This window comes from Elephantulus edwardii, unplaced genomic scaffold, assembly GCF_000299155.1.
Source record: "Elephantulus edwardii isolate Elephantulus edwardi_28Jun2011 unplaced genomic scaffold, EleEdw1.0 scaffold00116, whole genome shotgun sequence".
NCBI lineage: Eukaryota > Metazoa > Chordata > Mammalia > Macroscelidea > Macroscelididae > Elephantulus > Elephantulus edwardii.
This window is the reverse complement of record NW_006399866.1, coordinates 3,477,642-3,500,968: the sequence shown is the minus strand read 5'-3', so window position 1 is coordinate 3,500,968 and position 23,327 is coordinate 3,477,642. Positions and strand designations below refer to the sequence as shown.

The following is a 23,327-nucleotide window of genomic DNA, read 5'->3' as shown; positions in this document are numbered from 1 at the left end:
AAATATTCTGGTTTAAAGATGATCAAAGCAGATGTGAGACCCCTTTGCAGCACCCACATATGAATCGGTGACTAGAATTCTTTCTGTGTTATTGGCAGGTATATAGTTTCCTGGATAAGATGTCTTTCTACAATGAACTCTATAAGCACAAGCCGCATGATGTGATATCCCATGAAGATGGAACTCTTTGGCGGAGGCAAACACCAAAACTATTGTACCCTCTTGGTAAGACAAAGAACTCCTTAGTTACCCTCTTCTACAGTAGCTTCTGTTTAGACCTCATTATTGCTATTTTAAGGAGTCCTTCTTGTATAGTTTAAAGTGTACTAAAAGATCAGATTTGAACTCTTAGGAGCCCCAGTGGTGTAGTTTGTAACTTGTACTAAAAGATCAGGTTTGTACTCATCAGCTACTCTGAGGGACAGAGATTAGCAGTGGGCTAGTAAAGCTTAACCACCTCAGAAACCCAATGGAGGCTTGCTATGAGTCAGAATTGATGTGACTGCAGTGGCTATTGCTATTTTAATTGATTAATGAAAGGTGATTTTAAAGCAGATCCTTCTCCTTTTCTGCTTGTGTGTTAATCTCTTGATAAATAATTACAGTCATAGAAAATTAAAAAATTTTTTTCCAGTTTCTTTCTTTTTAAATGAAAAGCATTTCTTACACTATTTGTTGTTGAGTTCTTTTGAGTCCAGACTAACCCATAGCTGATCCTCTACTGAGTTTTCAGAAGCAGTAAATCTCACGGGCAGAAATTGCCCAGCTTTCTCCCAAGAAGCAGCTAGTAGATTCAAATCCACTAGAGTTCATTTACTTACAGCAAGATGGTTGCAGAGTAGTTAAAGGTCTTAACTGTTAACTGGAGGCCTGTCGGTTGGAACCCACTAGGGTTAAGAGCTATTGTGCATAAGGTCACTATAAGTGTCAGGCAACTCAGTAGCACAATAGTTATACTGAGGAGTAAAAGAGAAGCAGTACGCCTTGGCCCTGTCCTGTAGGGTGCTGTGAGACAGAATCGCCTCACTGCCAGTAGGTTTGGATTGGTTATAAGCAACATGGATATTTTAAAACTTAAGCTGTCTTCAGTTCTATCTCTAAAGATAATAATTTGGTATGTGTCCTTTCACATACATAAATTCTCAGAAATTCATTCTGAAAGTTGATTTTCTTTCTTTACATAGATCTAATTCTTTCTAGTTGTTGTTGTTGTTTAATGCCGTCGAGTCGTTGATGACTCATAGCGACCCTATGAACAAACAGCCTGAGCACTGTTCGTACATAGAGTTTCCAGAGGCAAGCCATTTTGGAAGTGGATGCCGCTCCTGCTTCCAGGCTTGATTTAGTCGGGAAGCTCCAGCCAACACTGTCCACAATGTTATTCGTGTAATTTAAAAAAAAAATTGTACTTTTGGTGAAAGTTTACATAGGAAATTCGGTTTCTGTTTGTCACTTATTGTACACATTTTTCATATTGTGTCAGTGTTCTCTTAAGGGTTCCGGTTATTCCATTTTTAGTACTCAGATTTTCCTGCTCTCTTAGTGTCTCATCTTTTTTTTTTTTTTTAACTTGGGCAGATTTAAAGAAAATATGCTAATAAAAATACCAGTCAAAAGGACTAATACCTTTTGTGTGTCACTCACGCTTTTCTGCTAAAAGGTGATCATGAGGTAGATTTAAAGAGTGTTTCTGGGTCTTGGCTGATTGTTTCATATAAGCTGTACAGTTAGTTTGGTCCTCCTCAAGAATTTGGATTTTACTTTCATTTTCCTGCATTTTTTATTATGATCATCATTGTAACCCTGGTCAGATAAGTCAGTGGTAGTAACCAGGTATCATCTAATTCTGGCCTTTGGGTAGTTGAGGTCATAGCTCATGGGGTTATCAGCGTTGTGCCTGTTTTTCTGCAGTTTTGGTTATCTTCTTATTCTTTTATTCCAGGTGGGTGATGAGCAAAGGCTAACAGTTGTGTCTTAAATGGCGCCTCACAAACTCTTAAGACCCCACCTGCTCCTTACTTCACTAGGATGCAGAACATGAACTTTGTGAATTATATTATGCGTGTTGACTCTCAATTGTCCCATGAAACTAAAATCTTAAGGTTTCAACCTCACAAAATCAGCATTTGGTTATATAAGATATTTGATTATTTGGGAAGAGTATACGTAGTTGCATTTTCAGTGACTATATGCCTGCCTACATATACCTGTAATTACACAAGCATATAGAGACTTCTGTCTGTGTGTACCCAAAACCACCTGGATACATGTGTGCCTATAACTATCCATATGTGATCCTATACTAATTTCTTGGGTTTTGATGGGATTATTGCCCTCTTTTTATTTATTTATTTATTTATTTATTTTTATTTTATTATTTTTTGTGCATATACCATCAAATCAGATATGATTGGTACAGGAGGAAATTGTCCCTCCTTCTCCGGCAGAGCATCTGGTGGATTCGAACCGTGTACCTTTGGGATTGCAGTACAGCTTCTTGCCACTAGGCCACCAGAGCTCCCCTGATTATTGCCCTCTTGTATGTGTCAGATTCTTTTTTCCCCCCATTTTCAGTTTTTTTTTATTATTATTATTATTAAATTTTATTAGTTTTAGTGAACATTTACAGAGATTTTGGGTTTTCATTCATTCATTGTTGCACTGTTTTCTCTACCCTCCTCCCCAGTTCGTTCTTCTTCCCACCCCATGTCTGTTTTAATTATCCTGTTGCCACAGTACTTGTCGAAACCAGTTCTGATTAATCTCCTTTGTCAGTGTGTCCTTTGCCATTCCCCATCTCTCCTCCATGAGAGAGACTTCACCCTGATTCATAAGGAAAAGGGGATGGCATATTCTCTTAGCTACTTCCTGCTGAAAAGGGACGCTGTAGGTTGCAGAGTGAAGATCTTCTCTCACTACTCTAAAGGGCCCCTTTGACAGTAGGAAACACATAGACTATTATGGAGATTGATTTTGGAATTTAGATTCACTGGTCTCAGTTGTGCTTAGCCGTACATGTTCATATCCTTGAAGATGTATCATGGAACTGTTGCAGCCTAGAAGATACAAATTTAACTAACAAGTTAAAAGTACATGAGTCAAAAATTAAAAAGCAATAATATTCCGAGTAGAGGTTCTAATAGTGGCACAAATCAAGTTACAGAGGGAAGGTAGTTCTTACAATAAAAGGCCTATAGACTAGCACTTTGTCTATTATAGTGTAGAGGTTAGGAACCACAAGATGTAGAGGCTCAGCTATGTTATTTATGGTTCTTAAGTCCTAGAAAAAATTCCATCTACCACTGGGTTGTTTTACAACTTGGAAGTTCGAATGCAAGGTAGAGGTAAAGTAAGGAACTGCTTATGAGATTTTCCATCTATTCCTACAACTAAGAAATAGTGAGAAGAGTTGGGACCTCAGAAGGCTTTTAGGACCAATTAGTAGGCTCTGTGTCCAGGAGAAAATGAATATACTTACCAGTAATGTTAATGCTCACCCACAGCTCTTCTGGGAGGGTCTAAATCGTTGAAGCGTCCTCCTTTGTTTCCAGCTGGGAGCTGGGGCCTGTTAGTCCTGTCTGCCACGAGGACCTGATGTGGGCCACTTTGGCCAGGTGTCCTTCAGAGCCACACTTAAAGCAAGTGAGTAGGAGCTTCCTCTCTACTCCCTTGCCTATCTGTGGCTCTCGTCTGTGACACTGTCTACTGAAGTGGCCCAGTTTTCCACAGTGGAAGCAATTCTGACCTCCTTTATTACCTTTGGGTGGCGTGTCAGATTCTTTAGTACAGTCATCTTTTTCTTATGAGCACATTTCAGTGATAGCATTTACTTTGGTGGTGTCTGTGCTTTCTACATCCACCTTCGTTGCCACTTTTCCTATCACTACAAGTAGTCTACAGCCGAGGATGTGGTATCCCATAATTATCTTTTTCCTTTTAAGGGATATTTATACTGAATAAAGCTTTTGATACTATAGACAATGCTGTGTGGGATATATTTATCTTTATATACTAATGCTTTTATTTCTAGATAGAATCCCCAAAGTGGCACATTACTAGATAAAACATTAAAAACATTAATAGTGCCAAATTAAGTTTTATATAAAGGTTCTAGCAATTTCTTTTTCTTTTTTTTTTTTTTAATTATTTTTGTGTGAGTGTACCGTCAAATCAGATCTGACTGGTACAGGAGGAAATTGTCCCTCCTTCCCCAGCAGAGCATCTGGTGGATTTGAACTGTGCGCCTCTGGGATTGTAGTTGCAGGTCCTTGCCACTAGGCCACCAGAGCTCCCCGCAATTTCTTTTTCTTTCTGCAGTTTTTAGAAGTGATCAGATGTAAAAAGCATATGGCCGACATGGAGACATTCGATTTTGGTCTCCATTTAACTCCTCAAGGGGGAAAGAGTTCCATATGTAACATCCGTAGTAAAAATCAAATTCTTATGAGGTCAGACCTAGCTCCATGCTCCCTGCACCTTTTTCTTCCACTTATAACACCAGTCATCATTTCCAGGGTTCTTCGTCCTTCAGTGGGTCCACTAATCCATTGTGATGGCTATATAGAATTCACAGATAATACAGTTATGAGAGTTAATACTCATTACCATAGAGTCACAACTGACTTGTAGCTGACTTTCCCATCAGGGTTTTGGAGACTATAAATCTCACGGAGGACATTACTCATCTTAGAGTTTAATAGAGAAGTTAGAATAATTATAGTTCAGCTTGGGAACAGGATACAATTCTTCAGTGAGAACAGTTTCTTAGGTGCTCACAGCTCCTTTAACTTTCAGTTTCATGCTTTTACACCAGTGTTACAAAGCTCTCTTAGTCCTACCAGTAGTGGTATGTCCCCCTGTTCCCTCTTCAAACAAACTTTGGCAAAGATCCCAGGCTCTGTCTGGCTCCATGAAGTGGCTGCCCCAGGTAAATTCTGTTTCACATTCGTCTCTGATGCTACATTGGTACTGCTGCAGTGTCTCCATCTTAATCTGTCTTCAAATGATGAGCATTACTTTGTTCGCTTCTTTCTTGCTGATAGCAAGATTATAATTTTTTTCCCGTGTATCTCCTGAATTTAAACCTGGCCAAATGACAAAACTGACCAATCCTATCTTTAGGACCACCTTGTTTGCATGTTCCTATCCCCCAAATGATTCTCACCTTATTCACATGTTTAGCATTATTCCCCACCCCAGCCATGTTCTAATAGTCAAAACCAATAAGCTTATTATATTTATATTGGCAATTTACAGGAGTGACCATTTATTTATCACTTTAAAACTTACATATATTCCAGATGTTAAAGAAACAAAATATTCTGATCCTGGCATATCACCACTGACTTACCCTGTGTTCTAGTGAAGATAGTCTTCTTTTGGGTGAAGAGGAAAGGCACTGTATATTAGATACTGTAATTAATAGCATTAATCAGTTACAATTAATATTGTAAAACAAAATGAATGATTGAATGAAAGCAAAATTATTTGTAAACTTTAGCTCAAAAGGGGGGAAAAAAAGATTGTCTTCTATTGTTGATCTTGTGTGCTGTCAAGTTAGAACTAACTCACAGGAAGTACAGAAGAGAAGATAGCCCATCATTCTCTTGCATAGCAGCTGGTGGGTTTGATCTCATGCCTTTTAATTGGCAGCACACTGCTTACCATTAAGCCGCCAGAGGTTTTCTTCTATCATAATTTTTTTTTAAACCAATTTTAGAATTTTTCTTTTTGGGCAAAGGTGCTCCTACATTAAAGGAAACAGAATTACACAGAGCAAATTTAAGGAAATATCATTCTTCATTTTTTTCCCCATTTTTCATTATGTATACACAGAACTGTGAATGCAGTTTGAAATCTCTTAATGACAGTAAGTTAAAATCACCCATTATAACTAACATTGTACTAACATTGTAACTTTTTCTCATTGTAAGTATTTTCTCAGCAGTGGGTATGCAAGTGGGTTTTCCTTGCACAATTACTAAAATGGATATAAGTGGAAAACGACTCTGTACTCAGCTCTTTTTCAGATACCTGGAAAAAGATGTTTCTTAAATGAAATGAATATTCTTTTTGGTATAAAAAGCTATACAAGTGTTAGTCTCTTAGGAAAAACTATGTTTCTTTGTGACTAAATACTGATGTTTGCTTGAGTAGTAACCTGTTTCTGTTGAACACTTAGACTTTCTTTTCATTCTTTCCTAAGGGGGTCAGACCAATCTTCGCATACCTCAAGGCACTGTGGGCCAAGTAATGCTGGATGATAGAGCTTATCTAGTACGTTGGGAATACTCTTACAGTAGTTGGACTCTCTTTACCTGTGAGATTGAAATGTTGCTTCATGTTGTTTCAACTGCAGGTAAGGTTAACTTTGGAAGACATCAGTATGGGAAGAGAAATGGTTGTGTTTAAAGAATAGACAGTCTCAGGACCATAAAGATTGTGATTTGATGGAAAAAATAGATTATCATTTGTTTGATTTATTTGGGCCTCAGCAGTCTTAAAGGAAGTGTATTTCATGATCTCACAGACTGTCTTTTCCCTCAGATGTGATTCAGCATTGCCAGCGGGTCAAGCCCATCATTGATCTGGTCCATAAAGTCATTAGTACAGATCTATCGATTGCGGACTGTCTCCTGCCAATCACATCCCGCATCTACATGCTGCTGCAGCGGTGAGTTTCTAGTGGGAACCCTTAGTTGAACAGCAGACCTCTCAGCAGCTAGGCTCAAGGTTTCCAGGAACCTGATCACACAGACAGAGGGTGAAAGTTAACCTGCATTTCTCCATAGAAAACTTTGGAGTGATAGGTACTCCCAGCAGCAGGAAGAGGACACTGGAAAATATTTTTGTGATGGAATAAGAGATGTTAATCACATTACTGAGTCAAGTACACTATTACTGAGTCAAGTACACCATTCTCCTACCAGGTTAACAACAGTCATCTCTCCCCCTGTGGATGTAATTGCTTCTTGTGTCAACTGTTTGACTGTTTTGGCTGCCCGGAATCCAGCAAAAGTAAGATACTAAGTCTTCCCAATTACCAAAAAAAAAAGTAGACGGTGTTATGTGTCTGAAAGCTTGTGAACATTTGGTTCTTTCTGTTCCCAGGTCTGGACTGATCTTCGCCACACAGGTTTCTTACCATTTGTGGCTCACCCAGTCTCCAACATGAGTCAGATGATTAGGTGAGCTGGGCTTTAGATTGAGTATATTCCCTAAGGAAAACCATCTTGGGTTTATCTTGGTACATCTTGGGTTTATCTTAGCTTTCCTAGTTTTTAAAGAAGTGTCTCTGGCTCTTTACTCTTATCTGCACCTTACCTGTTCAGCCCTCTAACTGGAATTTGGAGGGATGATTGAGAGCAAGGTAAAGGAATGATGAAACATGTTGCATAGAGGCTCCTCTCAGAGCAATGCTGGAGGTTCAGAGTCTTCAGTGTTAACTAGTGACCTGTACCTTTGGTACATACATGTCAGTTTAGAAAATCCACAGGTCTTTGGATCCAGGAGTTGGACTTTGCTTTTTTAATTCATAGTAACTCTGCTTTCCCTTGCTTCTTGCTTGCCCAGTAAATTGGTTACTATTAGTTAAGCGCCACCCTACTACTTGAGCATTCTCAGTTTATTTCTTCTTGCTTTTAAGACAAAGATGTATTAACATTTATTTGATTTTTCACTGTAAAGTTTTTTATTAAGAACATAAATAAAACATGTTCTTAATGTTTACATTACATATAAAATTGCCTGAATTTGATTCCTTTCAGAAGTTTCAAATTTATGCCTGCGCCATCAGTTACAGTAATATTTTGTGGTTGTAGTTTCTTAAAGCCTCTTAATTGCCTTGAAATTTTATTTTCCTCTGCTTCCCTGTCTTTTCCCAGTGCGGAGGGGATGAATGCCGGGGGCTATGGAAACCTCTTGATGAACAGTGAACAGCCCCAGGGTGAATATGGTGTCACCATTGCCTTTCTGCGCTTGATTACCACTCTGGTCAAGGTAAAATCTGGTCGAATGATTCTGAAATTGTTTCCTTGCCACCTGTTACTGTAGTCATCTTCTCTGGAAGTAGAACACTTGACCTCGATTTCCTTTGGACTTGGGTTTTAGAATTAAATCTTTAGTAACTAAATGAAGTTTCCTGCATTTACATGATAGGAGACATCATAGCTTGGTTTCTTGTAGGGGCAGCTTGGTAGTACCCAGAGCCAAGGGCTGGTGCCTTGTGTCATGTTTGTGCTGAAGGAGATGCTTCCCAGCTACCACAAGTGGCGCTACAACTCTCATGGTGTGAGAGAGCAGATTGGTAAGAACAGCCCAGACAGGGAAATCCTGGTGATTTCTGGCTCCCTAGATGTTTTCTTGCTTTCTTTTTCTTGGGATATGGCCACATCATTCCCCCATTTTTTCTGGAGTTCAGGTTGCCTGATCCTGGAGTTGATCCACTCAATACTGAACCTGTGCCATGAGACAGATCTGCAGAGCAGGTATGGGAGAGGTTGCTGCTAGAGCTTTGTGCTCCTAGATGCTGCAAGGGAACACAGGCGTCTGTTGTATAGGGCAATTGTTGAGCTGATTGGGACACTTAAGATTGTGGTTTGCTTTTCACTCTACTGTTTATCTTTTCTCCTTTGATGAGAGACGAGTTAATGAAGTAGTACGAGATTGTTTGTGTTAGCTAACAAGTACACACAGACAAACAAAAACAACATTTTGATGAAGACAAGTAGTTATTGAACAAATAGTTTAGAAAAAGGAATAAAAAAATAAAAATTCTTGAGGCCATTACCCCAAAATATCAGTCTTGATTTTAAGGTTGCCTGCATTAGTCATGATTGATTAAATAAATAGTTTCATTCATTAATGGACATTTAGAGTATTTCTTGGGTGGTCTTTAGGGATCACATTCTATTCTAGGAAATTGATCAGAGTATCTTCTCTGGCAGAGAAAGTTCATCTATTACCACTGTGTGAAATGGATTAGGTTTTGCTCCCCTAGCCCAGCTGAGTGGCACTTTTATTTTAGAAATAAACTTTTTGACACGTTAGTAACTCAGATTACCTCTATCTTTTAGTCATACCCCAAGCCTTCAATCTCTGTGCATCTGCAGTCTAGCATACACAGAAGCAGGACAGACTGTTATCAATATCATGGGCATTGGTGTGGATACCATTGATATGGTGATGGCAGCCCAGCCACGAAGGTAGGACTCCGTTGCTCCCCTTTCCCATGTTTGTGTTTATTGTGCCTGAGACTATATAGTTTAAGGTAACTTGAAGTAGATTTTTTTTTAAGACTGCCATATTCTTCCTTGATCATAACCCTTACATGGCCTAGTGCCTGCTATATGGACTGGCAAAGGGAGTTAATTATTCCTTCCTCCTGATTTGGACTGGAGACCCTAAGAGAAACCATTGATCTCTGAGATTAGTAGTGTGGTCTAGTTCATGAGACCACATGTGTTACAAGTAACATCATACTGTCTCAATCAATTTTGGTTTCCAATAGTGGTGGGCCAGAGGGCCAGGGGCAAGGCCAACTGCTAATCAAGACCGTGAAATTGGCATTCTCTGTCACCAACAATGTTATTCGGCTGAAACCTCCTTCTAATGTGGTGTCCCCCCTGGAGCAAGCTCTAACACAACATGGTATGTATTTGCATTCCAGTTAGCAACTTACTGCCCATAAGTACATGTTCTGAATCTACATTTAGAGGTCAGCAGTATTTTCCAATTAACTCCTTGGGGAAATTTAGAAATGGCCATCATTTTCCATTCTAGACTTGAAACAAGAGATCTGGATCATGCTCTAATTTATGGCATTGATAGCAGAACAAAAGTTTAAGAACATATCTTTAAACTGCTCTGAGGTCTCTTTTTTTCCTTTTCTTTTGACAGCATGCTACAAGGTCTGGTTTCACCGCTGTCTTTCCAAGCGTCCTTTTCCCCTCTTCACTCTTCTTTCTTCTTCACTTTAACTCTTTTATGTGACCCACCTCTTACTAGCTATGCCTCTATCTTACTGCCTTAATAAAATTTTTCCACTTGTATTACTTAAAAATTAAAAACTACTTTGGTTCAAATTTTTACTCCAGCCACCTAGTGAACTTGGGTATGTCACTAAATAACTCTGCCTTAGATTTCTCATCTAGATGATGATGATGATAGTAGTAGTAGTAATAATAATTTGTTTTATATTATTATGGTAAAAATCCATTACTGGCTTCATGTAAAATGGAGAAAGAGAGAGGTTCCTTGTTACATACGAAGTATTGACTATTAAATTCTGACTCTATAGCTTCAAAGTGATCATTTATTCACTTTAAGACCCAGTTTCTTCCTTTTCAAGGTAGTGTTCGGTTAATATCTAAGGCCCTACTAGCTGTGTTGTTTAGGAATTTTAACTTTGCATTTCTTTTGCTAACCTCTTTGTTAGATGACTAGTTTTCCTCAAATTATTGTGTTAATTGTTTGCTTGTTTTCTCTGATCTTCATAAATTGAATTTAGCTGCTTAACTAAAATCTGCCCCAAGTGTCCAGTTTGCTACTTGGGGCAAATAATATATGGTTATCAGGTTTTGGTTTGGCCCCTAAATACTTGAGGGTGAATAGAGAATTTACATACTTATGGCCATTTTGAACAACCTATGGACTTAATTAGGCACACTTGATGTCTCATCTGTCTCCTTTGCTGCTTTAGGTGCCCATGGGAACAACCTCATTGCTGTTCTAGCCAAATATATCTACCACAAACATGACCCTGCTCTACCACGTCTTGCCATCCAGCTGCTGAAACGTCTGGCCACGGTAGGATTCCACTTCATCAGCCAAAGCTCTAGAATACTGACACTTTCTACTTGAGACTACCCTGGCTTTCTCCCAAGAGAAACAGCTAGCTTTGACTTGTCTTTCAAAGCAGCATAACCATATTGTTGTTTGTTGTTAAATGCTATTGAATCATAGGTGACTTATAGCGACCTTATGAACATAAGACCTGAACACTTGTATAACTTTCTTCATTTCTCCAAGTTCATAGGGTTACCAGAGGCAAGCTATTTCGGAAGTGGATGCTGCTCCTGCTTCCAAGTTTGTTTTAATCGGGGAACTCCATTAAAACACTGTCCACCATGGGTGATCTGTATTGTATTTGGCACATCAGAGTCACAGTGGTCAGCATCACAGCAAACACGAGTTACCTCTGTACAGCAAATAGACAGACCAGTGCTATGCCGCTTAGAAGAATGTTTGACCAAAAACAGTTAAAAGCAAGCCTGAGGGACGCAGATTAAAATCATCCACCTTTGGCTTGGTAGCATCACTTTCTGTCCATTTGGCCAACTGAGTTCTCTCTATGTTGTTGTTAGCTTAATGTTCGCCTCAAGTCTTGCTGCTCATTGTGGGAAGCACTCTTTTTGACACTGATTTGCAAGACCATATGCCTACAGTTAAGGTAGCTAGAGACCAGAGGGGGCTAAGTAATGACTAAAAAAAAGCCAACATTTAGGCTAACACCACAGTAGCCTATGATCCTCTCAATCTGAGAATCCCTCTGAGTAGGTTGGTACACATTGCTTCAGATTTCTTTTAGTTTGTGTTTATTTAGTAAAGGATGTTTAGATATAGTTTTGTTCTGTTACCTTATCAAAACTTGGTAAAAGTCCAAAATGCACTATATGCATTGTTTGTGGCTAGCTTTTTTTTTTTTAATGCTTTAGTTTGCAATATTTCCATGTGGGTAAGTTTGAGCTACTTTTTAATGTTTGTGTGGCATGCTATTGAATAGAGGCATCATGATTTAATTTTTGCTGTTTTCTGCCTTTTATTAGTGTAAATAAAGCTGCATTACACATTAATACCTATGGGTCTTTGTAAACTTTTTCTGCTGTCCCTAAATACTTAATAGACCTAAATGAACATTTTGATTTTTTTTCTAACATTTTGATACTTGTAAGACTTTTCCTAATTACCCTCCAACAAAGATTATAACACTCTTTTATCTTTGCAACAGGACATCACCAATTGTTTTATCTTAGCCTAATAAGTAAAACACAGGTTACCTCATGCTTACTTTGCATTTATTTAATCATGAAAAAATTGAGCATCTTTTTCATTGATTACTACTTTTTCTGTAAAAGTGTTAGGTATCTTATGTTGTCTGAATGCTACATTTCTGCCCCTTTTTGTATGTTTTCCCATACCTTTCTGCTGGAACTCTTGATGTTACCTAATGGGACATCTAAGCCTATGTGTCCTGGTCTCCACCAGGTGGCCCCAATGTCTGTGTATGCCTGCCTGGGCAGCGATGCAGCTGCCATTCGTGATGCCTTCCTGATCCGACTGCAGAGCAAGATTGAGGACATGCGTATCAAAGTCATGGTCCTGGAATTCCTCACGGTGGCAGTAGAGACCCAACCAGGCCTCATTGAACTGTTTCTGAACCTGGAAGTTAAGGATGGCAGTGATGGCTCTAAGGTAAGCCTCTACCTGGGAATGAAGTTTGAGGTGGCATTCTAGAGTTAGGTACAAGATTCTACAGTTGCTGACACTGTCTCTTGGTCTGAACTCTCGCTGGCCCATCTGCTAGGAATTCAGCCTTGGAGAGTGGAGTTGTCTACATGCAGTACTGGATCTGATTGATTCCCAGCAGCAGGATCGATATTGGTGCCCACCTCTGCTACATCGTGCCGCCATTGCCTTTCTGCATGCCCTGTGGCAGGATCGTCGAGACAGTGCCATGCTGGTCCTCAGAACCAAGTAAGCCTGGCTCCAGGGTTTAATTTAACCTCAAATCAACATGTCCTTATTTGTTAAGTAGAGGTAACAGTAGTTCTTATCTCAGAGGTTTGATATGATAGTTAATTGATAATATGCATGTCTTAGTTATCTAGTTATACTATTTAACAGATGCCACAAACAAATTTATTCTCAGTTAAGAGGTTATAAGTAGAAATTCCGGATACCACCTGAAAAAGCTGGTTTTTTGCTTGCTTGTTCTGGGTTTTTTGTTTGATTGGTTGGTGTTTTGGTTAATTAAACAACCAAGGAGTTCTGGTGGTCTATTCAGGGAAAAGCCTGCTGTATTGATTGTGGAAGAAAATTCTTGTTCCTTCAGTGTCTTTACACCTCTTTGAGACCCCTGTGTGATCTGGCCTTCCCCAGTGTCAAGTTTTGTCCTGCAGGGGCTCCTGGTCCAAAACAATACATTTCACTACTGGTGATTATTTCTTTTTAAAATTTTTATTTTATATTGATTTGCTTACAAAGTCTACATTGTGTTTCATACAGTCATTCCCATTCATTGTTTTATAAAATTAATCACTATTCTGCAATCCCAGAGGTGCGTGGTTCAAATCCACTAGGTGCTCTGCTGGAGAAGAAGGGACAGTCTCCTCCTGTACCAGTCAGATCCGATTTGACTGGTACATGCACAAAAAAATAAAATAAAAAATTTTTTAAAAAATTAATCACCATTGAACTATGCCCACCATTACCCTATCTTTTCAGGTCACCACCAAGATCTTCCCTATTTCCTTTACCCCTCCCTGTCAATTATTTCTTAGTCATATGAAAGAAAATACTCCTTTACTTTCTACTGAGATTAAAAGTATTACTGGTCACTCTGTTGAGGGAAATCTCCCCTTAGTCCAATTAAGATTATGATGGGATTAGTTATTTGATTCATTTGCATCATTGTACAGCTTCCACATTTTTTATATGACAGAGTGCAGAAATTATTGAACAATATCATGAATATCACATGCATGCAAGATCCTGCTGAAAATTATCCAAAAACGACTGGAACAGCAGCATAAACAGAACTATCAGATGTGCAGGCTGTTGGAAGAGACTATGGTACTTGGGATATTATAGCCAATGTTAGGTGGATCTTGGCTGAAAGCAGAGAGTACCAGAGGAGTGTCTATCTGCATTTCATTGACTATGCAAAAGCATTTAACTGTATGGATCACAACAAAGTATGGCTACCTCTGAGAAGAATGGAAATCTCACAACACTTGATTGTGCTTATGCAAAACCTATAATTGGACCAAGAGGCAGTTATTAGAACTGAGCAAGAAAACACTGCATGGTTCAGGGATGGATCCTGTCTCTATACCTTTTTAGTCTATATGCAAAACAGATCATCTGGGAGTCTGGGCTCTATGAGGAAGAATATGGCATAAGGATTAGAGGTAGACTCATTAACAATCTGTGTTACGCAGATGACACAACCTTGCTTGCTGAAACTGAGGCTGACCTGAGGCATTTGCTGCAGAAGGTCAGGGACTCCAGCCATCAAAGCTCATCCAGGCTGCTCCTTGGAGTCAGGATTTTGACTGACGTGCCATCTGACACACTTTGGGCATGTTGCAAGGAGGAATTAGACCTTGGAGAGAGACATAATGCTTGGAAGAGTAGAGCGACGGTGCAAGTGAGAAAGACCCTGGATAAGATGAATTGACTCAGGGAATAGGGTATGGCTGTAGGTGTGTCAGAAACATTGAGGCTGACTCATTGGTAGAGTAGTAGGGTTAAGAGTTGTTGTACATAGGTTCACTATGAGTTGCAAGCAACTTGATGGCACATAACATATTATTTGGGGGAACAATGTTCAATATATACATGTATTTTAGGGAGGCATAATGGATTACTGCCTGGTTTGATACATGAAAGTTTTACTCTTACTCTCTCTCCTGAGTACTGCTGCTGGATAGATGGTGCCATTTTCAACCACCTGCCTTTGTGTTCCTACCATATGCTGCCCCCATCAAAACCCATTGTTCTTTAAAACTATGTGCTCAAGTATGCGTGGCTTGTTCAAACCTTGGACTGAAACACTTCTTTTCTCATAGACTCTAGTCGGCACAAAGGGAGGAAATTTTAACAAGGCTGAATAAAGAAATCAATGTTTTTACTCTCTTCTTTGTAGGGCTTTTGTGAAAGTAGTAGAATGAACTATTAAGGTTGTTACTGACCAACTCTATAAAAGTTCAGTTATATTTCAAGAGGGAAAATAATTTGTGCAGCAAAAATTGCCAATGAGACACGTCAATATTGGGACTGGTAAAATATGGAGAATTAACAGCTGAAGGGAATTAAAGAGAAGAGAAGAGAAGAGAAAGACTACATGAGAGAAAGAGTGTGATTTCCAACATATATTTTCCCTTTTAGACCCAAGTTTTGGGAGAATTTAACCAGTCCGCTATTTGGAACTCTTTCTCCCCCCTCGGAAACATCTGAGGTAAGCTGGGTTGAAGGATGGGACATTCACTGAAAGTCCCTGGGCAGGAAGACTGGGCAATGAGGTGGAGAAGATATCTCCCCTAATAGTTGGGGTGACAGTGCAACTCCTTGCCAACTAGGCATCAGCACTCCCTAGGGGTTTTTTTCTTGCTTGTTTTAGGGTTTTTGTTTCTTTGGTTGGTTTTTTAGTTAATTAAACAACCAGGGAGTTCTAGTGGACTTATCCTTGGGGAGTTGTGCTGCTAACCCAGAAGTGGTTTGGATTCACTGGCAGCTCTGTGGGAGAGATGGACGATTGGAACCTCAGTTGGAGGGTCAGCTGTGAGTTGGTTCTAACTTGACAGCAATGAGTTTAACTAAACATATGGAATTGTCCTTTATTAGAAACTTTCTTCTCAGAGAAGTTCCTGCTTTTTCTTTCTTTGATGTCTGTCTGTGGAAATAAAAATGACATACGCTATTTCTGCGTTTGTATCTCTGTGGTCTTTCATTACTTATTTGGAAACCTTGTGAATCTGCCACAACTGCTTTTTCAAGTTAGGTGGCCATTTGCATTTGATAGAGATACTTCTTATTTCCCAACATTAAGACCCTGCTCTGTTACATTTTTGGGGGATAATAAAGAAGCGATTTCTCAATGTGATTGGTTTCTACTATGCTTATCCCCTCTACAGCCCAGCATCCTGGAAACCTGTGCCCTAATTATGAAGATAATTTGCTTGGAGATATACTATGTTGTTAAGTGAGTCTTTTCCCCTTCTGAGATTTTAATTTAACCTTGGGGTGGGGAAATCATGGTAGCCCACCATTGGACCAAAGCAGAAGAGAAAGCTGGTATGGAAGCATTTGTGAAGGGCCAATCCATTGATGGCATTTATGATTGTCAAAGAAGTATTGTGAAGCAGACTCCATGGGATGACCAGGATTTTGTGGAGAAGAAATTCTGGAAAAGGCCTCAACCTAACCCATTATGTTGGGCAAGAAGTATGAACCTCACACATTGAAGTTGATCCTGGAGCCATCTGCCTTTAAGCCCATGTGAGGTTGCTTTCTCTGCCTCAACAAAGGTCTGTGCCCATCACATTCTTATAAATATCTAATTATGACTTTTGGTTTTTTTCCAGGGGGTCACTAGATCAGTCATTAAAAGATACACTCAAGAAATTTTCTAGCGAAAAACGCTTTGCCTACTGGTCAGGGTATGTCAAGTCCTTGGCAGTTCACATGGCTGAAACAGAGGGCAGCAGCTGTACTTCCTTGACTGAGTACCAGATGCTGGTTTCTGCCTGGCGGATGCTTCTCATCATTGCCACCAGTCACGTAAGAACCTCCACTTTGGTATCCTGGCAACAATATGTTGAGATGCTTAGTAAATGCAGCCCCCTTTGGGATAAAGAATGAATCAGGGTTTGTCCCTGAGACCTAAATATAGCAAACAAGTTCTGTACCAAGAGATTGATGATAGTTTGGGGTGTCTGAGGGTATTGGATCCAACAAGAAACATAGAGTACAAACATGTAACTTAAAATCCCTTCAGATGTCTTAAAAGCTACCTTTGTGGTTTTGGATAGATTTAAAGGGTCTTTTCCCTTGTCTGCCTCTCATAAAAATATACCTGGTAGCCTAACATGAGGGTTAAACCGGGCTGCTCCTTGGAGGCAAGGATTCTGAGGCTTTGTCTGACATACTTTGGTCATGTTGTAAGGAGAGACCAGTCCTTGGAGAGGGATATCATGCTTGGGAGGGTGGAGGGCAGGCACAGGAGGGCAAGGCCCTCTGGGAGATGGATTGATTCAGTGACTGGGGCAATCGGGATGAGTGTGTCAGAGGCAATGAGATTGGCACGGGACAGTGCAGAGTTTAGAGCTGTTGTACATAGGGTCGCTATGAGTCGCAAGCAACTCGACAGCACATAACAACAACAACAACATGTCGGGAGAGAGCCCTGGTGCCCTAGGAGTTGCCAGCCCAAAGGCAGGCAGTTCAGATTCAGTAGCTGCTCCTCAGGAGGAAAATGGGAAATCTCCTGTGAGATTTACGGCCTCTGAAAACCTACTGACATGCCATCTCTAGTCTGACTCAATGGCAGTGAATTTTGAGTTTTGCTTTCTAGGTAAATATTATTTACTGGTCAGCAGGTAACTACAACAACTGCAGTAAGACCCTCACTGGAAAATACTTTGTAGTTCATTTTCATTGATACAGAAAATGATTTTTTTGATCTTTTGAGAAAAAGAATAGACATTCTCATCTCTTTAGTGTTTCTGCCCTGAGTGTTGGTTTTTATAGCAAACCAGCATACATTTAGGAAGAAATTGCATTTTTCTCTCTTGGTGTTTTTTGAAGTTTGACAACCATTTTGCTATTTTCTAAGGATTAGATACTAAACTATGTTCCTAGGGGAATCATGATTAATATATTGACTTCATTAATAACTTCAACTTGACTGATGCCTCTTTGTTTTAAGCATACATTTGTATCTTCAATGAGATGTACCCTAGAGCCAGACCTCCCACATCCTTGGAGTTCTGATCTGAAAAAGAATGAGTGCGTGTTCTTGCTGTGGTACAGTGGTTTGGCACACCAAAAGCCTAGATTGTCTTTAGGAATGATTCATTCCCCAGTGAATAACTTGTGTCACTAGCATTTTTAAAAATCCTAGCCAGGCAGAAGGTTTTGAGTTGTAACTCTGAAAAAACTTAACAGTTACCAGTGTCTTTCGTCTTAGGAACCCTTTTTAAACGTTCATTTATTCATTTTAGAAATATTAATTGAATGCTTTCCATATTCTTGGGAGATAGCAGCGAGTAAGCTATATAAGCCAGGAATTGGGAAAATCTGCTGTCAGGGACCTCTGCAGAGTACTAAAGAGCAACAATGTCAGTCTAGAGACTAAGGTGCACCTGATCCAGGCATGGTCTTCACAGTTACTTGCTATGCATCACAAAGCTGGACAATGACTAGGATGATAGAATTGATACCTTTGAGTTAGTCTGGAGAAGAGTACAATATACTGTGGACTTCTAGGAGAGAAACAGGTTCATCCTAGAGGAGGTGAAACCAGTCTACTCCTTGGAAGCAAGGATTTTGACACTCCATCTGACATACTTTGGGCATGTTGCAAGGAGGTATTAGTCCTTGGAGAGGGACATCATGATTGGGAGGGTGGGATGATAGTGCAAGAGAGGACCACCCTGGATGAGATGGATTAACTCAGTGACTGGGGTAATGGGGTGGGTGTGTCAGAGATAATGAGGTTGGCACAAGATAAAGCCAGGTTCAGAGTTGTTATGGTCGCTATGAATTACAGGTGACTCGGTGGCACTTAACAACAACAAGGTATATAATAAAGTTCCTTGATCTTAATGGAGAAAGGCCCAGTGAGCCAGATTTTAAACAGATTCGTAGGGAGCTCGGGTGGCCTAGTGGCAAGAAGCTGCACTGCAATCCCAGAGGTACGTGGTTCGAATCCACCAGATTCTCTGCTGGAGAAGGAGGAATAATCTCCTCCTCTACCAGTCAGATCCAATTTGATGGTACACACCAAAAAAAATAATAAAATAAAAATTTAAAACAACAACAAAAAAAACCCAGATTCATAGCAAGATTGTGTGGTATAGAATCCTTTTAGACTGAGGTAGTCAGGAGGCCTTCTCTGTGGATCAATGGTACCACAAAAGATCTGAATATTTATGAAGTCTTTTAGGTAAAAACTTGTGTAATATAGTATTCTAAGAAAATATAATCCCAAATATGAAGATCTAGACATCAAAAAGATCTTAGTAGTGGAGCTCTGGTGGCCTAGTGGCAAGGAGCTGCAACTACAGTACCAGAGGTGCATGGTTCGAATCCACCAGATGCTCTGCCGGGGAAGGAGGGTCAATCTCCTCCTGTACCAGTCAGATCTGATTTGACGGTACACTCACACAAAAATAAGAAAATTTAAAAAAAAAAAAGATCTTAGTGTGTTTAAGGAGAAAGAAGACAAATAGGGCTGGAATGTAGTGAGACCAAGTGAAAATTATCTCAAAAGTCAGCTGGACTACATTATATGGGGCCTCATAGACTGTATTGAGGAGTTTGGTTTATGTTTCTAACACACTGGGAGGCCTTTAATGGGCTCTAAGCAGAAGAGGCATATAGTTACAATGAAGAAGTGTGACTAAGCTTGATTCTGACAATGTCTGCAGGTGGACAAAGAATCTACATGACGATCAAGACCCTCCCCTCCCTTTTTTTTTTTAAATGACAGAAATTTATATTTAGAATTAGCCCTCTAGACTCAGTTTAGAAAATTTCAATTCTGTTGGCAACATCTATCCAAAGCTTCGTAGTCAGGAGCAAATTGAACATGGGCCGCCTTCTCTCCATCAATTCCTAATCAAGGTGTTGACCTTGGCCACTTCAGTGTCAGCTTCATCACAGCTTGTTTGATTTGGTGCTTGTTGACCTTGACACTTGAACACAAGTGTGTTATATCTTCTGTCTTCTTCATGGCTGACTCAGAGGTCGGGGAAACTTGATGATTGTATAGTGGTCAAGCTTGTTCCTATTGGGGGCTTTCTTCCGGGGGGTATTTGGGCTGCCTTCAGAGTCTCAGCATCTTAGGCTGCCAGAAGGTGGTGACGTGCGGATCTTCTGTGGATGCCCTTCAGGACTGCCTTCTCAGCCTTTAACACCTTTGCTTCAGCTTCAGTTTTGGGGAGGGGTAGAAAGAGGATGAGGCCCATTTTAATCAGGAAGGTGATGACCTCTCGGATACCAGTTACCACAGAAAGGATTCCTGTTTTTTAGCTTCTAAAGTCTGGGAAATATTCTCAATCAAAACCTTTTGTTCCATTACAGGCAGATGTAATGCACCTGACTGACTCTGCAGTACGTTGCCAGCTCTTTCTTGAAGTGCTTGATGGGACCAAAGCCTTAGTAAGTGTGTCTGAGGGACTCTACATTTCTTTAAGGGAAGAGATCTCTGATGTTAAATTGCAGCAAGTTAAAAGTCAGCAAGCTCAATCCCAGAGGAACGCGGTTCGAATCCACCAGATGCTCTGCCGGAGAAGGAGGCGCAATATCCTCCTGTACCAGTCAGATCTGATTTGACGGTACACGCACACAAAATAATTAAAAAAAAAAAAAAAAAAAAAAAAGTCAGCAAGCTGCCCAAGTGATCAAATCAAAGGCCTCAGCTTGGGAGACCCAAGACAGCAGTAGGGAAACTGATGCCTGCTGCCACTACGCCATCCTGTGGCCTCTCCCCTTTGTCTCATCCTTGTGAGCATACTGCTGGGGTCAAGTGTGTGGTGCTGGGATTTCCTGTCCTTCACAGAAAGCTGAACTCTTAACTGCTCTGCTGTCTTTCCTCAGCTCCTCGTTTCAACCTCTGTGAACTGCCTCCGCCTTGGCTCTATGATGTGTACTTTATTGCTTATCCTCCTCCGGCAATGGAAAAGGTAAGGCCTTGAGGCCAGGAGCCTGCTCCACTGTTTACTTCTTTATTGACCCTTTACCTCACTCAGTGGGAGTAGGGCCTAAAATGGGCTCTAGGTTCATTGTATCGTTCTGTCATAGTGGATGAGACTAATAACAAACACATGTAGGCAGCAGTGATTGCTGAGTTGACATCCTAACATGGGGCAGAGGTATTTGTGGCTTTTTTGTGAAGTATATTATCATTCATTTTGCACCCTGACATTATTTCTAGAGAGTTAGGTTCTGTGGATGAAATTCTGGGCCCCTTGACGGACATCTTGGAAGGAGTACTACAGGCTGACCAGCAACTTATGGAGAAGACCAAGGCCAAGGTGTTTTCTGCGTTCATCACAGTGTTGCAGATGAAGGAGATGAGAGGTGAGGAGCAGGCTACAGTTGAGAAGTAGTGATAGGAGGCTTCTAAACCTGCTGGCAGCCTTCCCTAGTTAGGAAGTCCTTGTTTTCACCCTTAGAACTTTTGTCTTCTAGAAAATGCTTTTTCTTCCCTACTTTTATGCCCATCCTTTCCTCGATGAGACAGGTAACTTTCCCTCTTACCATCAGATTGTATTCCCAATCACCTGTCTTGAAAGGAGAGTTTGTTGTGCATTGAGAATCAATAAGGTGAGTATGACATTGTCCTCTCCCTGTCTGCTCTACAGTCAGTGACATTCCTCAGTACTCCCAGCTGGTGTTTAATGTCTGTGAGACTCTCCAAGAAGAGGTGATCGCACTCTTTGACCAGACCCGCCACAGCTTGGCATCAGGTAGCACCACCGAGGACAAGGACAGCATGGAGACAGATGACTGCTCTCGGCCTAGGCACAAGGACCAACGTGATGGGGTGAGGAGGTATCCGAGGGCACAATCTGCCTTTCACACATCAGACAAATAACTGCCTGCCTCTTCTTTGCTGGGTCCAGTGCTGGCCCTATGAGTGATAAGTATACAAGACAGGTAGGTGCTCACTCTACCAGAGGAGTTCTTTGCCTAGTGGGAAATAGTATACAGGATAGTGCAGAGCAACTTAGAAATTCTCTGATAGGTACTACAAAAGGAAGTATAGGAAAAACTGTATAACCTCAGATTCTAATCCAATCTGAGAACAGAGGGAAGAGTTCCTGGAGAAAGTGCCTTTTCATTGATTAGCTTAATGGAGCCAGGCACTCAGAGGATTCAGGGAGAAAATATTTGGATCGAGAGAGCAGCACATATGTGGTAAGGCATGAGTCAGGAGCATCTTGTGACCTGAGGGAAAGCTGGTGTCAGCACTAAGTAGAGCAAGGGATGGTGTGGGGAAAGTGGGCTGAACTGGGCCTGCGAAGGGGAGGGGCTTGTTAGAGGATGTGCAACTATGAAGGGTCTTAGTTAGATACGAATTCATGATGTTTAAGGGGTGAAAAAAACCTACCTGATCATATTTTTACTCTGGTGAGATCACTGTGGCTATGTCGTCATTGGTTGAGTGCTACTGAGTAAGCTTCAATTCGTAGTGACCCCATGTGACAGATTATAACTGCCCTGCATAGTTTCTTTGAGTCTAATCTTTATAGAAGCAGATTCTCTACTAGAATAATTTGAATGACCTACCTTTGGGTTAGCAGTGAGATTATCAGGATACAATGTTTTTTCAAACTATGGGTCTCAAAATCAGTTCTTTTTGTTTCAATAATTTTTTTTAATATGGTAGACTATAATGCAAAAGAAAATATTTAACTATTTTGTATGATATAAAAGTGATACTTAGGCCCATCAACAAACGAATGGATAGAGAAGTGCGGTGTATTCACACAGTGGAATACGACGCTGCATTGAAAAAACAAGGAACTCATGCAATATTATTCAAAATGGGTGACCCTGGAGGACATTATGCTGAGTGAAATATCTCAGTCACAACAGGACAAATAAAAAAAAATAACAAAAGGACAAATACTGCATGGTGCCACTGTTGTAGAATGGGACTGACATCAGGGTTGGGGTAAGACTGAGAAAAACTGGATAAATTATGTATACTGCATTAAAACAGATGAGGGAGAGAATAATTTAAAAGCGATAATATGATAGGGTATTATGGTTATCACCAGAGTCCAGAATTAAGGTTGCATAGTGGAGTGTACTCGGGGCGGTGGGAGGGGTGCGGGGGATTGTATACCAAAGAAGGGATTTTTCGTTTGTTTTTCAAAGAGAGGAGTGACCTGGGCAAGGAGAAAAGTGCAACAATGAATGAATGGAAATCCAAAATCTCTGTAAATGTTCATTAAAATTAATAAAATAATTTTTTTTAAAAAAGTGATACATAGGTAACAGTGTAAAGGATACTTAATAACTGTGTCATGGTCAAAATAAGTGTCAAGAGCATTGTATAAACCATAGCTTACATAGGATCAAGAGTGGATGGAGGACAGTCATTTACGAGGATACTGCGTGAGTGCAACCCATAGGTGGGTGGTTCAAATCTACCAGCTGTTCTGTGTGAGAAAGACCGGCAGGTTCCTCCTATCTGATTGACCCTGAAATCGCCTTGCGAGGGCAGCCATGAGTCAGCTTTGAATTGATGGCAGTGGGATGGGCAGTGGGATGGTCATGAAGAGGCATCAGTGCCACTTAGACTTCATGCCAGT

The 23,327-nt window shown here is 40.4% G+C and overlaps 1 protein-coding gene across 1 annotated transcript in view; it reads left to right on the top strand.

Annotated features, from left to right (window-relative positions):
* Positions 1-23,327, top strand: part of NUP188 (nucleoporin 188kDa) — an 84,864-nt gene that overhangs the window by 56,649 nt on the left and 4,888 nt on the right. Inside the window, exons 15-34 of the mRNA XM_006892477.1 lie at positions 99-225; positions 6,206-6,358; positions 6,547-6,673; positions 6,930-7,017; positions 7,111-7,187; positions 7,884-7,998; positions 8,185-8,305; positions 8,420-8,486; positions 9,075-9,203; positions 9,509-9,648; positions 10,700-10,806; positions 12,265-12,471; positions 12,584-12,753; positions 15,169-15,238; positions 15,915-15,982; positions 16,365-16,560; positions 20,086-20,163; positions 20,602-20,687; positions 20,939-21,084; positions 21,369-21,550. Coding sequence (XP_006892539.1) covers positions 99-225; positions 6,206-6,358; positions 6,547-6,673; positions 6,930-7,017; positions 7,111-7,187; positions 7,884-7,998; positions 8,185-8,305; positions 8,420-8,486; positions 9,075-9,203; positions 9,509-9,648; positions 10,700-10,806; positions 12,265-12,471; positions 12,584-12,753; positions 15,169-15,238; positions 15,915-15,982; positions 16,365-16,560; positions 20,086-20,163; positions 20,602-20,687; positions 20,939-21,084; positions 21,369-21,550 — 2,454 coding nt within the window. The remainder of the gene's footprint in view (positions 1-98; positions 226-6,205; positions 6,359-6,546; positions 6,674-6,929; positions 7,018-7,110; positions 7,188-7,883; positions 7,999-8,184; positions 8,306-8,419; positions 8,487-9,074; positions 9,204-9,508; positions 9,649-10,699; positions 10,807-12,264; positions 12,472-12,583; positions 12,754-15,168; positions 15,239-15,914; positions 15,983-16,364; positions 16,561-20,085; positions 20,164-20,601; positions 20,688-20,938; positions 21,085-21,368; positions 21,551-23,327) is intronic.